Below are 14836 nucleotides of genomic sequence, written 5' to 3'. Positions count from 1 at the left end.
TAAAGCTCAGATTAAAAGGCAGTTAGAGTGAATAAATATTAGTCGTGAGAAGAAAATGGAATTCTTTGGTAGAATTATATAAAACATACAGCTGCTCCCACACTAAGTACTTTATACTCATGTGTATAAAATAGAAAATATTTTCAAGTATAGTTGGTAGAGTTTGACCAAGTAATGCAACAAAATAACCTGAAAATGGAATAAAAGCTGCACAGATTAAATCAGATTATTCCACAAATATTTGCCAATACTGACCAGAAGACAAACGAGGGAAGATTTCAGATTATTCATCAGTACAGTGTGTCACGTTGACAACTGTCAGAGAGTCAGATGTTTCCAGGCAGGAATGACGATCTGGAGAATTCCCTTTTCCCAGGAGACGAATGTTGAGTTTCCACTTCTGTATGTTTAAAGTGTCTGATCTGCAGCGATGACACTTTAATCTGGTCTGGACGTCTGGTCTGATCTGGACGTCTGATCTGGTCGCCTGGTCTGATCTGGTCGTCTGGTCTGGTCTGGACGTCTGGTCTGGACGTCTGGTCTGGACGTCTGACCTGGTCGTCTGGTCTCCGTAGCGTGGCTGGTTCCTGTAGTCTAACGCTTGCTGCGGGGCAGCAAACGTGAGGAAGTAGAATTAGAAACTCCTCAACTAATGAAGTTGACTCTTTAACAAACCTGACTGTGACTGTGCCTGTCAAAATAGAAACTTTTATTTGTAAGAGTTTCTGGATGTTTTGATTCACAAAACATTTGGATTTTTAAAAAAGTCAATGATTTGAAACAAACAAACGTTTGTCCAACTGTGAAACGTATTTTGGACGAAACGGTGAGACTGTAAGTATGGAGTAAGAACAGAACATGACCATGACATTTTTACCTCACATCTGTGGAGCAGGTGGTTGTTGTGTTGTGACCAGGTTGGTGTGAACACACACTCACAGAGTTTGTCTCCAACACAGGAGAAGGAAATGGAAAAACAACGGCTCCTGTACCAACAGTCCAGACTCCACAACCGTGGAGCTGCAGAGATGGTCCTGCAGATGATCAGCGCCTGCAAAGGTGGACGGAACAAGAACGCACATCTGTGTGGTTCACACCAAGTCCATGCTCTGGTGTAATACCTCTTCTGTCCTGTAGGTGAAACTGGTCCAATGGTTTCCACGACACTGAAGCTGGGAATCTCCATCCTTAACGGGGGCAACAGTGAGGTTCAACGAGTAGGTGTTGTAGAAACACACACTGAAAATATGTTCCAAGAAGTTGTTGTAACACTTCAGCTAGAAGGCGCTACGTCCTGTTTTTGATTTCAAAATAAGAGCACTTTTTAAATTTTTTAAAAATGTTCTCTGAATGCCCTAATTTGATGAGAAACATGCAGGAAAAGATAGAATTTTGAAAAATAATTTTACAAAAATGTACAAACATGTGACCTCTAATATGAATCTGTCTTCCGTGTCTTAGTCATTTTTTTTTTCCTCTCATTTGTCAGAAAATGCTGGAGTACTTGAAAGACAAGAAGGATGTTGGTTTCTTTTTGAGTGTCCAGGCTCTGATGCAGACATGCTGGTCAGTATGTGCGGTGTGGGGAGAGAGGGGGGGGGGGGGGGGGGTGGGTTCACAGAGCGACTCCTAAAACCAGGTTTTATTTTACAGCGTCCTGGATCTAAATGCCTTCGAGAGGCAGAATAAAGCCGAGGGTCTGGGCATGGTCTCAGAGGAGGGCACCAGTGAGTAGCTCTGCTTTTTACTGAACATATTTACACTTTAATTATTTACCTGATGAGGCTGAAAAGACAGCGGGGAAAACATGGCACGTCTTCTTACACCGCCGTTACCACACAACTGACCGTAAATCACGATGATGTAGTTCAAATGAAAGCTGTTATGGAGGAGCCTTTGTTTGTATTTGTTTTATTCTTTAGATTTTTCTTTGTTCCACTGCAGTGAATCTCAAACTGATTCAATTAATTTTCTGGGTTCAATGGAAATATCAGTGATTTAAGCCCCGTATTTTACTATTTTGCAAACGGTTTTTAAAAAGTCTATTTCTCCCGCATACCGCTAGAGGGAGCCCAAGTACTGTATCATAGATTGACAGTAGAACCACTGTTGTGCTATTCTGTTTGCATGGTATGTTTTCTTGTTTAATTCCACGGTTCTTCTCTTGACATGACACAGAAATAACACGTTAGTGACTAGTTAATAATTACCAGCCTGACTTTGGACCTGGTTATTCAGGTTTCACCTGTTCATTCGTCCACAGCTGCTCCTCCTTTTGTCATTTCATTCTGTGGGAATGTATTTTATGTGGAACATTGTTCATCTGCCTTTCCTCCTCCTCCTCCTCCCCTCAGTATTCTTGTTGTCATCACTCTGATCCTCTCTCCCTTCTCCACCATCACTGCCACCTCCTCCTCTGTTCTTCTTTCACGCTCCTCAGATTTGAACGTAGACCGGGGTAAATCACCTCCTCCGTCTCCTCCTCTCATCCATCTCACTCCTGCATCATCACGTCTCTGTGGTTCTAACCGTGACCTTCTTCACGGAGAGGATTGGAACGCCTCTGTCCATCTTCCATCTTCACAGATCATAAATCATGTTCATACCCCTGTTGTCGACCCCTCTGCCCCCCCCCCAAAAAAAAATCTGGTTTCATTAGAGAAACTAACATTTAGAATTCTGCTTCATTTTCAACATCTTTTTTTTTCCATTTAAACAAACATCAAAACAACAATATTTACCAATTTGTTTTTGTTTTAATTTTGAACCACTGCCCCCTGCAGCTTTGGAGAATCACCATGAGTCAAAGGTCAAACCATGACCCCTTATTTCATTGGATGAAGATACATACATATATATTTATATATATATGTATGTATGTATATATAGTAATATAATGCATTGAAAGGACTGTGTGATGAGGGTTCAATTCCCTGCTCTGCTGATGGACTCGGTGCACCAACCTTGACTGCTCTTTATGTGTGTGTGTGTGTGTGTGTGTATTTTAAGTTTGAGACGCTTTGGTGAAACAACAACAACATTTCTGTTTAATAAACAGTAAATAACTTCACGTATCAACTGTGTGTTAGAGCGAGGATGAAAACGTGGACGGACGCAGCTTATTTTAACACAACCATGAAACGTACGTGACGTGGCTCAAACACTGAGGTTTTATTTACACGTGTGTGTGTTTTCAAAGATTCCTGTTTTAACTGACTCTAATTTGCATGAGAAGCAGATGTTGACCTCAATATATTTCTGGCTGTTGATTTCTGTTGAATCGAGGTCAGACAGAGGTCAGACTGAGGTCAGACTGAGGTCAGACTGATTATCTTATACCATGTGACCATTCACTGTGTTTCATTAACAGCTTCAAAAGTCAATAAAACTGTAAAACTGTGAGATTTTATCATTAAAACCCTCAGGTTCTGGTAAGTTGAGAAATAAATGTTGGTTTTTTGTTATTTTATTTGGTGTTTTAGTTTTTAACTGTTTCACTCTGTGGATGTTGTTTTTGATTTGGATGTTTCTGGTTTTTCTTTTTCGGTAGATGAGAAAGTCATGGCCGATGACGAGTTCACCTGTGACCTCTTTCGTTTCCTGCAGCTGCTGTGTGAAGGTCACAACAACGGTGAGAATTCAGTCAAACGTTAGACGCACTTTCACCGATCTCCTCTGATCAAAACGTTCTCCTTCACTGCAGATTTTCAGAACTACCTGAGGACGCAGACGGGCAGCACCACAACCATCAACGTCATCATCTGCACCGTGGATTATCTCCTCAGATTACAGGTGACGAAACGTCATAAACCTAAACCATTATGAGGTGATCGTTTTAATCAGAGTGTGTGTCCTGCAGGAGTCCATCAGTGATTTCTACTGGTATTATTCTGGGAAGGACGTCATTGATGATCCTGGAAAAAAGAATTTCTCCAAAGCCATGGCTGTGGCCAAACAGATTTTCAACAGTCTGACTGAATACATCCAGGTACAGACTGGTCCTTCAGGTCAAAGGTCACAGGATTTTATTTTATTTTTTTGATGTTCATTAAACTGACCCACGCGGTCTCGTCTGTCCAGGGTCCGTGCACTGGTAACCAGCAGTCCCTGGCCCACAGCCGACTGTGGGACGCCATCGTTGGGTTCCTTCACGTCTTTGCTCACATGATGATGAAACTGGCGCAGGTACGTGTCCAAACCCAACACTCGACAACCAACACGTCTGCAGGACGTCACAGGTTCACTCTGACGGCCAACCTTATTCAAATCAGAGCCCCGTGGACCACATGTGGCCCAGAGGGAGCCTCAGAATGGTCCAGTCTAACTCTCTGTGTAGCCTAGCATTACCATAACTGATGACTGTGAAGGAAAAGTTTAACTTAAGATGGACCGGACCAGGTCTTTATTTAGTCGCTCTAAAAGAATCGACAGATAAAAAAAGTCATGATTTGGTTGGTGGATTTGTTGAACGCTGTGTGAAGGTAACGTTCCACTGAAATCTGGTTCATAATCCTGAAATATTTCATGCAAAAAAAAAAGGAAAGTAAACATTTCAGAAAATATGTATGAGATATATTTACAGTATATTTACAGAATATTTACAGTATATATTTGATGTTGAACTGTTTTGTTGATTGTGTTTAACTTCAGTTTGATTTGTTCACTCGGTCGACGTGTTAGTAATGTACATGTGCAGGAAGTAATACTTTGTTGCAGGTAGAAAAACCACAGTACACCATGTACACAGTACACAGTACACCCAGTACACAGTACACCATGTACACAGTACACCATGTACACAGTACACCATGTACACAGTAGTCCATCTAAGAATACATTCAGAGTGAAGTCGGTTTCCTGTGAATATTTTCACCTTTTTATTGTACACATGTGGTCTTTGTCTACAACAGAGAATCAGCTGTTAGGAAAAAAAATTATAAAAATTACAAATTAAAAATTAACTTGTCTTAGATAAATAAGTTAATTTATATTAATAAAAATAGTGACATTTAGACATTTTTTCAAGAATAAAGTTGTAAGTCGAAGAGAAAATAATATTTACACAAAAGTTTATGAGTAATGAGTTTTAATGTTTGTGATAATTCAATTTTTTTACTTCCTTATTCTCATAAAACTTTATTTCAATAAGATTTATTTTTTATCATTATGTCTTTATTCACAAAAATCTCTTCTTATTGTTTTAAAAATTTGGGGAATTAAAATATATATATATATTTTCCTCAACGTGGTCCAAATACTCAGTAGTACTTGTTCAGAGTACTTGTTCAGAGTACTTGGTGATAATGATCCAGTTAATAATGGCAGAATCACAGGCAGAATCTGCTTCAGCTTCAGGTTTCTGATGTGGTGCATGTTGACTCACTGTCTCAGGGTCCAGTGGGTCACTTGAACTGAACAGAGCCATTATTACTGTTGTTGTTAACACCGCTGTTGTCAGTCAGCCGCCTCCAAACTACACCGTGACTTTGTCCAGGTGACGGCGACAGCACAACACCAGACCAGACCAGAGAGAATTATGTTGACAGGAAGTGTTTGAATCTGCGTGAGACGTCAGACCACATGGTACAACTTAAAGGAGAAATCCCACCGTTTCTGACAGAGGGTGCTGTTGTTCAAGGTCATCAAGGTCTCTGCTGTCAGACAGCTACTGATCTGACCTGTCAAATGTAGGCGAGTATTAGGAAAGTGCAGTCCTCAGAATATCACGACAAGTGCTGTGCAACATGAGCCAGTGTTTTGTTAAACCCCATCTTTTAGTCATAAAGAAAAACCAACAATCTCTAATTCTATTGTATATAAAATGTAGCAATTAAATGAGGGAAATAACCACTAGGTGACGCCACTCTTTGACCCAAAAGGTCAAATTCTCATCCAAAATAAAAGCCCAAAGAATAAATTCTCCACTTTTCATCGACATCTTTGCGACTAAAGTCGAGTTAACAGAAAATATTGTCTGTTTAGCTTCAGCTACAGGACTAGTAATGTTGCACGGAACTTGCGATATTGTTTTGAGCGTTTTTGAGGAGCAGATATTCAGAGTTGGACCAGAGTTTGGTTTTGTTTTTTGACCTTGAACAAAAGCATTAAAAATGACCAAGATTTCTCCTTTAAGTGCTTCAAATAAAAGGTGAAAATACTTGTCAGGAAATCCCCCGCCCCTCGACCCCCCCGACTTCCCCACTCTGTACTGTGCAGTCATTCACTCTGAATGACGGCGGCTAGCCGCAGCATGCAGAAGCTTTTAATCACACATTGACAGGTTAAAAGCCGAGTTCTGCTCCAGTTCTGTTCAGTCCACAGCTCAGCAAACACTAACACACCACGCACTTAACACCACGTCACCGTCCTCCCTGCCTCGTGTCGCCCACTAGTCCGACCTATGACCTGTAGAACAGGAAGTAAACACTCAGCTGAACTGTACACCAGAGAGAGGGGATTTCTGGTTCTTAAATTTGGCGTCGACTTTAAACTTGTGTGTGACAAACACACACACACACACACACTGAAAATGTCAGGATGCTTTCATTTGTGTAACAACTGAATAATTCATTATTTAAACTGTCTTCCACATGGTCAATGCAGGGTAAAGTATGTATCCATTTTATTTATCTATTAACACCATAACCTGTTTCATATTTGCATATTTACGTCCGTTAGTTTCCCTCATCAGGTTGTTTTACTCCCACCTGGTTAGATTCTTAGTTCGATTCCCACCACAGGTCACTGTGAGTTTGTAATGAAAACAAAAACAAACAAAAAAAAGTCACATCCAGAATATTAAGCAATGTTTAAAAAGGATTCAGTCAACAAGTCCTCAGACAGATGGTTTCTGGTGTTCATGACTCAAACCAGTTCAGACTGGTCTCTTTGTCCAGTCGTTCCTTTGATTTGATTAGGTTTTTTTTTTAACCAGGTGATAATGGAAACATTTACATCTAGAACCATCATCGATTGGGCCTCAGTCCAGAGATGACATCACCGCGGCACAAGAGTTTTTGTTCAATATTTGTATTTACATCTGTCTTGGAACTTTTTGACCCACTTTAAATTATGATTGAGTGACTTTATGTGACGCTAACGTTCACCACGGAAAAACAGGTGAAATGAAAACACCCTGTGACGGAGCTGACCTTTAACACCGAGGATTTGGTTTTTCACCTGTGGATGACACCCACAGATTAACCCTTTATTATTAATAATATTATTATTGTTATTATTAATATTGTTATTATTATGAAGACTCTGATAATGTTGCTTTTTGCCGTCTCTTATCACTAATCTGACAGTCTGCGTTGCCGTTGCTGTGTGGTTGGCTTTGTTTCCTTGTTGCTTTGGCACTGTTGTTGCTTAACTACTATCACACACACACACACACACACACACGTACACACACATATTGATGTCTGTGCGATATATAAAAACAGTTCTTTCTTATTTGAGCTTTGTTCAGGACTTCAAACACAGTTCAGTTCAAATGCTCGACGTTAAAGTTTTGATGAATGAACTTATTCCATAATAACATGTACTTCAGTTTTTGTGTTAACTCTTTTTTTGTGTGAGTACTTTTGACCCACCTGTGTATTCACTTCACCAGTGACGGGGGATGTAACAATGCAACGTGAATCGATCAGAGATCAATACAGATGCGTGACACTTCTCATTGGTTGAAATGAAAAATTTGATTCATTCATCCAAGGCTCAAGGAGTTATCTCAAAAAGTCAGCGGTCGTACCATGACAATACACACTACGTACAGTAGGTGGCGGTCACAATTTGTCCAGAGATCATTTCATTTCAAAAATAATTGTATCGTGAACAAAAAAAAATCGTAAATCATTTCGTATCGTGTGTTGAGTGTATCGTTACATCCCTACCAGTGACTGTTGCATCTATAGAAAAAAATCGTCTGTCGTTTGTCACCGACTCGTCGTCGGTGTCTCCACTGTGACTGATTTGTTCCTGTCTTTGTCACGTGTCAGGACTCCAGTCAGATCGGTCTGTTGAAGGAACTCCTGGACCTTCAGAAGGACATGGTGGTGATGTTGTTGTCACTGTTGGAGGGTAAACACTCATCGTCAACACTTCCCGTGGTTTTTCTCTTTTGTCCTGTTTTGACCCGTGTTTGATTCCGTCCTCAGGAAATATCGTGAACGGCACCATCGCTCGTCAGATGGTGGACATGTTGGTGGAGTCCTCCAGCAACGTGGAGATGATCCTGAAGTTCTTTGACATGTTCCTCAAACTGAAGGACATCGTAGCTTCCGATGCTTTCCGTGACTACGTCACCGACCCTCGAGGACTGATCTCCAAGAAGGACTTCCAGAAGGCCATGGACAGTCAGAAGCAGTACTCGCCGTCCGAGATCCAGTTCCTCCTGTCCTGCTCGGAGGCCGACGAGAACGACATGATCAACTACGAGGAGTTTGCCAGTCGCTTCCAGGAACCGGCCAAAGACATCGGCTTCAACATCGCGGTGCTTTTGACCAACCTGTCTGAGCATGTTCCTCATGACACCAGGCTCAAGAACTTCCTGGAGCAGGCGGAGAGCGTCCTCAACTACTTCCGTCCTTTCCTGGGCCGTATAGAAATCATGGGCGCCAGCAGGAAGATCGAGCGCATCTACTTTGAGATCAGTGAAGTCAACCGTCGACAGTGGGAGATGCCGCAGGTGCGGGAGTCCAAACGACAGTTCATCTTTGATGTGGTCAACGAGGGAGGAGAGTCTGAGAAGATGGAGATGTTTGTCAACTTCTGTGAGGACACCATCTTTGAGATGAACATCGCCTCCCAGATTTCAGAGCAGGAAGAGGAGGAAAAGGGCGAGGAGGATGATGAAGCAGACGAAAGTGGCGTGGAGGCGGGGCCAGGAGGAGGAAGTGTCGGCGGAGGTGAAGAAGACGGTAACGGAGAAGAAGGTCAGCCTGAATCCAGCTCCGCCTTCGCAGACTTCATCAACAGCATGTTGAGCTTCTTCAGTATTTTCACCTTCAGGAACCTGCGCAGACAGTACCGCAGGATCAGAAGAATGACGTGTAAGGAGATCATCGTGGCTCTGTCCAGGTTCTTCTGGACCATCCTGATGAGCATCCTTCACTTCATATACAACATCTGCAAGGGCTTCTTCATGATCATCTGGTACACTCTGTTCGGAGGAGGTCTGGTGGAGGGAGCTAAAAACATCACGGTGACGGAGATCTTAGCCAGCATGCCTGACCCCACGCAGGACGACGTTCACGGGGACGGACCAGGAGAACTGCGAACGGGGGAGGAGCAGGAGGGGGGGGCAGCGACTGACACGGGAGAGACTGGGAGTGGAGAGGAGGAGGAGGAGGACACCCAGGAGAAAGAGGGTGGGAGGTTCCCAGGTATGGACGCCCCCGGTGGTCTGGGGGACATGGGGGTGGAGGCTCCTGTTGAACCCCCCACCCCTGAAGGAACTCCTATAACAAAGAGGAAAATGGTGAGAAACCTGAGCAGAAGTGTGTCGGAAGTCGTCCAAATCATTTTTTTTACATCCAATTAAAACTTTTTTTAATCTCATAATAAGGCATTTTTTCACATAATTTTGTCGCCTTCTCTTAAGACAATGGCAGAAAAAATCATAATAACGATATAAAAAAATCATGTATCAGCGTTCAGAGTGTGTGTGTGTGTGTGTGTGTGTGTGTGTGTGTTTCTGGCAGCCTCCTGAAGACAGTGACTCCACTAAAAAACCTCCTGAACCTGTTCCTGCTCAGGAAACTCCTCCAGAGGCTGAAAAGGCAGAGTAAGTCCACAACGTCCACAAATGTGCTTCTTACTGCAGTACCACCGCTGACCTATGGGGGGTGTAATAATAATGGTGTAATAATACTGTGTGTGTTGCGAAGAAGGAAGGCGATAAATAGAGCAAATAGTTTTGTTGTTTTGCAGCTTGCAGCTTCCCCTAACTGGCCAGTAGGTGGTGCTAACAGAGAGTCAAAGATTTTCCTCCAAAAAAGTAAAACATTTAGTTTGTCTGATGATTGTGGACAAATACACTGACACTATTAATTTGGTCTTTGTTAAAGCAAATCTGAATCTTGTTTGTTTCAATGCTGCCACCTACTGGTTCTACTTTAAATGACTGAGGTTGTTCTGTCATAGTTTTCTGCTACAGCAGCTGATAGTGAATCGTTATTTTGCCGTAAGTGGAAGTAAGAAATCACAGTTAAGTTATTGTTTGTTGTTTGTTTGTTTTTGTTCAGAGTTGAAGGTGGAGAAAAAGCAGAGAAAGAATCTCAGAGCAAAGAGAAACAACATGCAGAGGAGCCGAGGAAATCGGCCGCCAAGAAACAGAAGAAGCTGAAGAAGGAGGGAGGGTTCCAGATCTGGAGTGAGCTGGAAACACAGAGGAACAAATTCATGGTGAGGTTCAGCCTTTTGGTGTCCACAGGAGACGCTGACGCTGACGGTGTCAACACAACTCTTCATCTCTGCCCCACAGAACTACCTCTCCAGGAACTTCTACAACCTCAGGTTCTTGGCACTGTTTCTCGCCTTTGCCTTGAACTTCATTCTTCTCTTTTACAAGGTAAGAAATAAAGATAAAGAGTCTCTTTCTTTCTGTTTCCTGTCTGCTGTCGGCGCTCGTGTCACAGGAAGTTCTCTGCTCTCTGGTTCCTCCAGGTCTCTGAGACTCCGCCCGACGGAGACGACCTTGAGGGGTCTGGACTGTCGGAGGGCAGCGGGCTCTTTGAGGGCTCGGGATTGTTTGAAGGTTCAGGAGATGATGCTGAGGGATCGGGGCTGGAGGGAGGAGACGACGACGATGACGAAGACGTCCCAGTCTTTTACTACCTGGAGGAGAGCACGGGCTACATGCAGCCCACGCTGGCCTTCCTGGCCATGCTGCACACGGTCATCTCCTTCATCTGCATCATCGGCTACAACTGCCTCAAGGTAGGACGGCTGCCACACACCAGGGTGAACCATATTAAATATGGGTCACATATGAGAGAATAAAGTGGGATTCGGCCCACTAATTGTCTGGTGGTAGATTCCACTGGTGATCTTCAAGCGCGAGAAGGAACTGGCCAGGAAGCTGGAGTTCGACGGCCTGTACATCACCGAGCAGCCGGAGGACGACGACATCAAGGGCCAGTGGGATCGGCTGGTCCTGAACACGCCGTATGTAAACAAAAATGTTTTAAAAAAGTTAGTATTTTTAACTGGTCTGACCGGGTGTCTCCTGTCACAGCTCCTTCCCCAACAACTACTGGGACAAGTTTGTGAAGAGAAAGGTGAGTGTCTGAGGGGTGAGGGACGTGGACGGACTGGGTGTGGACCGTCTTTGACTGAACGTCTCTGTCCAGGTGTTGGACAAGTACGGGGACATCTACGGCAGAGAGAGAATCGCTGAGCTGCTGGGCGTCGACCTGGCATCCCTGGACGTGAGTCAACAACACGAGAAGAAACAGGAGGAACCGGACAACTCCGTGTTCACATGGTACGGACCAGCACTCACAACACATTGATTCATTGATTCATTGATTCATTAATCACAGGTGTTTACCAGCAGTCTCTGTCTTTTCAGGATGACCTCCATTGACATCAAGTACCAGATCTGGAAGTTTGGTGTCGTGTTCACGGACGGTGTAAGAAAACCTGTGTTACTACCAGCGTACTACACCATACATGTACTGTAGTACCATGGGGGACCTCTGGTCTAAATCAGTTGCTGGCTTTGCTGTTGCTGTTTACTACAGACCACAATCTGGTGGTCATTACTGCCACCTTCTGGGCTGGAGTGTGTGAGGAATTAGGAAAGGTGGTGCAGTTATGGTTTTGTACATGTTGTCTGGTCCATAATGAGGCACCAGATCTGAGATGGACCCGGTCCTCACCTGGTCTGGACCACGTACTGGTCTAACACCAACAGTTGTGTTCCTCTGAGCCCTCAGCCCTGACCCTGTCCTCTGGTGTTCCTGCAGACGTTCCTCTACCTGTGCTGGTACCTGATCATGTCTCTGCTGGGACATTACAACAACTTCTTCTTCGCCTGTCACTTACTGGACATCGCCATGGGTGTGAAGACTCTGCGCACCATCCTGTCCTCGGTCACGCACAACGGCAAACAGGTGGAGTGAGCGCAACTCCTTTGTGTTTGTTCGCTTGAACCCTGACCTCTGACCTCTGCCTTCTTCCTGCTGCAGCTGATGATGACGGTGGGCCTGTTGGCCGTGGTCGTCTATCTCTACACCGTCGTCGCCTTCAATTTCTTCCGCAAATTTTACAACAAGAGCGAGGACGAGGACGAGCCGGACATGAAGTGCGACGACATGATGACCGTAGGTCACCTGACCTCCAGAACTACTGACCCCTCATTGACCTCTGCTCACCATTACTCTGAAACCCACTTCCCCAGTGTTACCTGTTCCACATGTACGTTGGAGTCCGTGCCGGAGGAGGAATCGGAGACGAGATCGAGGATCCGGCCGGGGATGAATACGAACTTTACCGCGTGGTCTTTGACATCACCTTCTTCTTCTTCGTCATCGTCATCCTGCTGGCCATCATCCAGGGTAAAGACTGTGTGTGTGTGCTCCTGTGTAGCTGTGTATACTGGTGGGGACACTTTGTCCTGGTGGTGACTGGCAGTACTACATGTACGTTGACACATTTGTAAAGGCTGGGGAAACAAACGGCCATGGGTTATTTTTGTGTTTTAATGCCACCCTGTGGTTAAACAATGTAATTTCAATAAAAAGCTTTGGGGATCACTCCAGTCAGGGAATTGTCCAGGTTTCCTCACATCACAGGAAATATTGGGAGGCTGTATCTGTATAAAAGGGATTTAAAAAACGGTGATTTCCTGTCTCCGTCCTGCAGGTCTGATCATTGATGCCTTTGGAGAACTGAGGGACCAGCAGGAGCAGGTGAAGGAGGACATGGAGGTAAAACTGACACAAAAACAACACAACTGTTTTGGGGTTTTTTGTTTGTTTGTTTAACCCTTGATTTTCTCTTGTGCAGACAAAATGCTTCATCTGTGGAATAGGAAGTGACTACTTCGACACGACACCACACGGTTTTGAGACGCATACGTTTGATGAGCACAATCTGGCCAATTACATGTGAGTGTGGTCCACTGTGGTCGGACTGTGGACGAGGAGTGGTGAAAACAAACAAACAAACAAAACAAGCGTCTGTGTCATTTTCAGGTTCTTCCTAATGTACCTCATAAACAAGGATGAGACGGAGCACACAGGACAGGTACGTGGGGACAGACTGGTCCAGTCCTGCTCCAGGTCACCACTGGTTCTAACCTCTGGTTCTCTGTCTCTGCTGCAGGAGTCGTACGTGTGGAAAATGTACCAGGAACGCTGCTGGGACTTCTTCCCTGCCGGAGACTGTTTCAGAAAACAATATGAAGATCAACTCTCCTGATCACCCCCCCCACCCCACAAACCCACACACACACACACACACACACACGAGTCATCACTAAGGGGAGCATTTTATTTTATTTTTAATTTATTTACAATGCCTTCATACTAACAGGGTTTGGGTTTTTAATTATTTTTCTGTTGGAAAACAATGTGATAGTTGTTTAACATATTTTGATAATACATTTATGTTGCATTAAATTAGTCATTTGTTTTGTGACTGTCATGGTTCTTGTCGGGTTTTTGGCTCATATTTGATCTTGTCATTGAACTGTCATTTACAGCGCCCCCTAACCTTCAAATGTTTAAAATAAAAACATGAAAATATGAACCTGCGTGTCTTCTGAACAGCTACAGAATAGAACTCAATATGAAATGAAAGAAAAAAATGTCCCTTAAAGAAGAACCTGGTGGTAGTTGACAGAGTGACGTTTGACATTACTGCCCTACATGATGAAACCCGACCTGGAACTGAACGTCTGCCTGGAAGCCAATCACTCTCCCACCGTGTCACCCCAGGCCGTCGGAGCTGCCACGTCCCCAGTGTAATGTAACACTCCACGTCTCCACTGTCGTCTTCACAGCCATTCATTTCCTCGCTGACGTAAACCAACCTGGCACAGGAGTCTGGATGGATTTGAACCGTGAACCTTCTGTAAGGCAGGCAGGAATCACACTGCTCCACCTGAGGCTCAGAAGAGTTGAATAAAAGTGTAAAAATAAGATTAAGTTATAAAGTGTCCAACATCCAGGTCTGCCTGAGTTAATTAATGAGTTAATTAGTGAAGATAAGACAAGTTTTCCTTGAAGATTATTCAAAAAAATATTTTAAAGATATTTTCTCTTTAAGCTCTGTTTCAGATCATTAGTGGTTTTATTTTCCCGTCTTTCACTGAAGAACGTCTGTCTCCTCGTTCCTCCATGTTCACACACATCAGGTGACGGCAGCATGTGTTTCTCTCTGTGACCTGACGCCTGAGCAGCTCCTGGTGGACAATGGTCAAAGGTCTTCATCACCTGTCACTGACAGAAGGTCGCCGTCACCTGGGTCCATGACTCAGGTTTCAGTGGGAGACAGAAGTCAGTGTGTACCTGGATGAGATAAGATCATCTGAGTGTCGAACATTTGTTTGTTTTTTTTATGAACACATTTTTCACTTGTTCCTACTTGTTCTAGATATTAATCAATATCTGCAGTGTATCAATATCAAACACATGCGTACGTTTCAAATGTGTTGAGATAAGACTTCAAAACGTCGCGTCGTATTTAGCAGAATATATGAGCGGAGTCTAAAGTTGTAACAGCTCAGCACAGCTCTCATATTTCTCGTGTTTTTTTTACTGAACATGTTGTGACATGTGACATGACCTGTTTCAGAATTTAAAGTTTTTGGTAACGATTTGTACTA

General features: G+C 43.7%; 1 protein-coding gene across 1 annotated transcript in view; it reads left to right on the top strand.

Moving 5' to 3' along the window:
* Positions 1 to 14489, top strand: part of LOC103395719 (ryanodine receptor 1-like) — a 42696-nt gene extending 28207 nt beyond the window's left edge. Inside the window, 26 exon segments of the mRNA XM_025065758.1 lie at positions 960 to 1059; positions 1138 to 1217; positions 1490 to 1566; positions 1654 to 1727; positions 2441 to 2458; positions 3551 to 3631; positions 3704 to 3792; positions 3860 to 3988; positions 4081 to 4185; positions 8001 to 8082; positions 8160 to 9481; positions 9705 to 9787; positions 10248 to 10407; positions 10487 to 10573; positions 10669 to 10941; positions 11039 to 11169; positions 11240 to 11282; positions 11355 to 11488; positions 11576 to 11636; positions 11973 to 12119; positions 12195 to 12329; positions 12407 to 12563; positions 12871 to 12935; positions 13015 to 13115; positions 13203 to 13254; positions 13333 to 14489. Of these exon segments, the coding sequence (XP_024921526.1) occupies positions 960 to 1059; positions 1138 to 1217; positions 1490 to 1566; positions 1654 to 1727; positions 2441 to 2458; positions 3551 to 3631; positions 3704 to 3792; positions 3860 to 3988; positions 4081 to 4185; positions 8001 to 8082; positions 8160 to 9481; positions 9705 to 9787; positions 10248 to 10407; positions 10487 to 10573; positions 10669 to 10941; positions 11039 to 11169; positions 11240 to 11282; positions 11355 to 11488; positions 11576 to 11636; positions 11973 to 12119; positions 12195 to 12329; positions 12407 to 12563; positions 12871 to 12935; positions 13015 to 13115; positions 13203 to 13254; positions 13333 to 13428 (3882 nt within the window). The 3' untranslated portion in view covers positions 13429 to 14489.
* Positions 14490 to 14836: the final 347 nt, after the last annotated feature.

Source organism: Cynoglossus semilaevis, chromosome 19 (genome assembly GCF_000523025.1).
Source record: "Cynoglossus semilaevis isolate Cse_v1.0 chromosome 19, Cse_v1.0, whole genome shotgun sequence".
In the NCBI taxonomy this organism is placed as follows: Eukaryota; Metazoa; Chordata; class Actinopteri; order Pleuronectiformes; family Cynoglossidae; genus Cynoglossus; species Cynoglossus semilaevis.
Note: the sequence above shows the minus strand (reverse complement) of the source record. Positions and strands in the feature narration are given on the sequence as shown.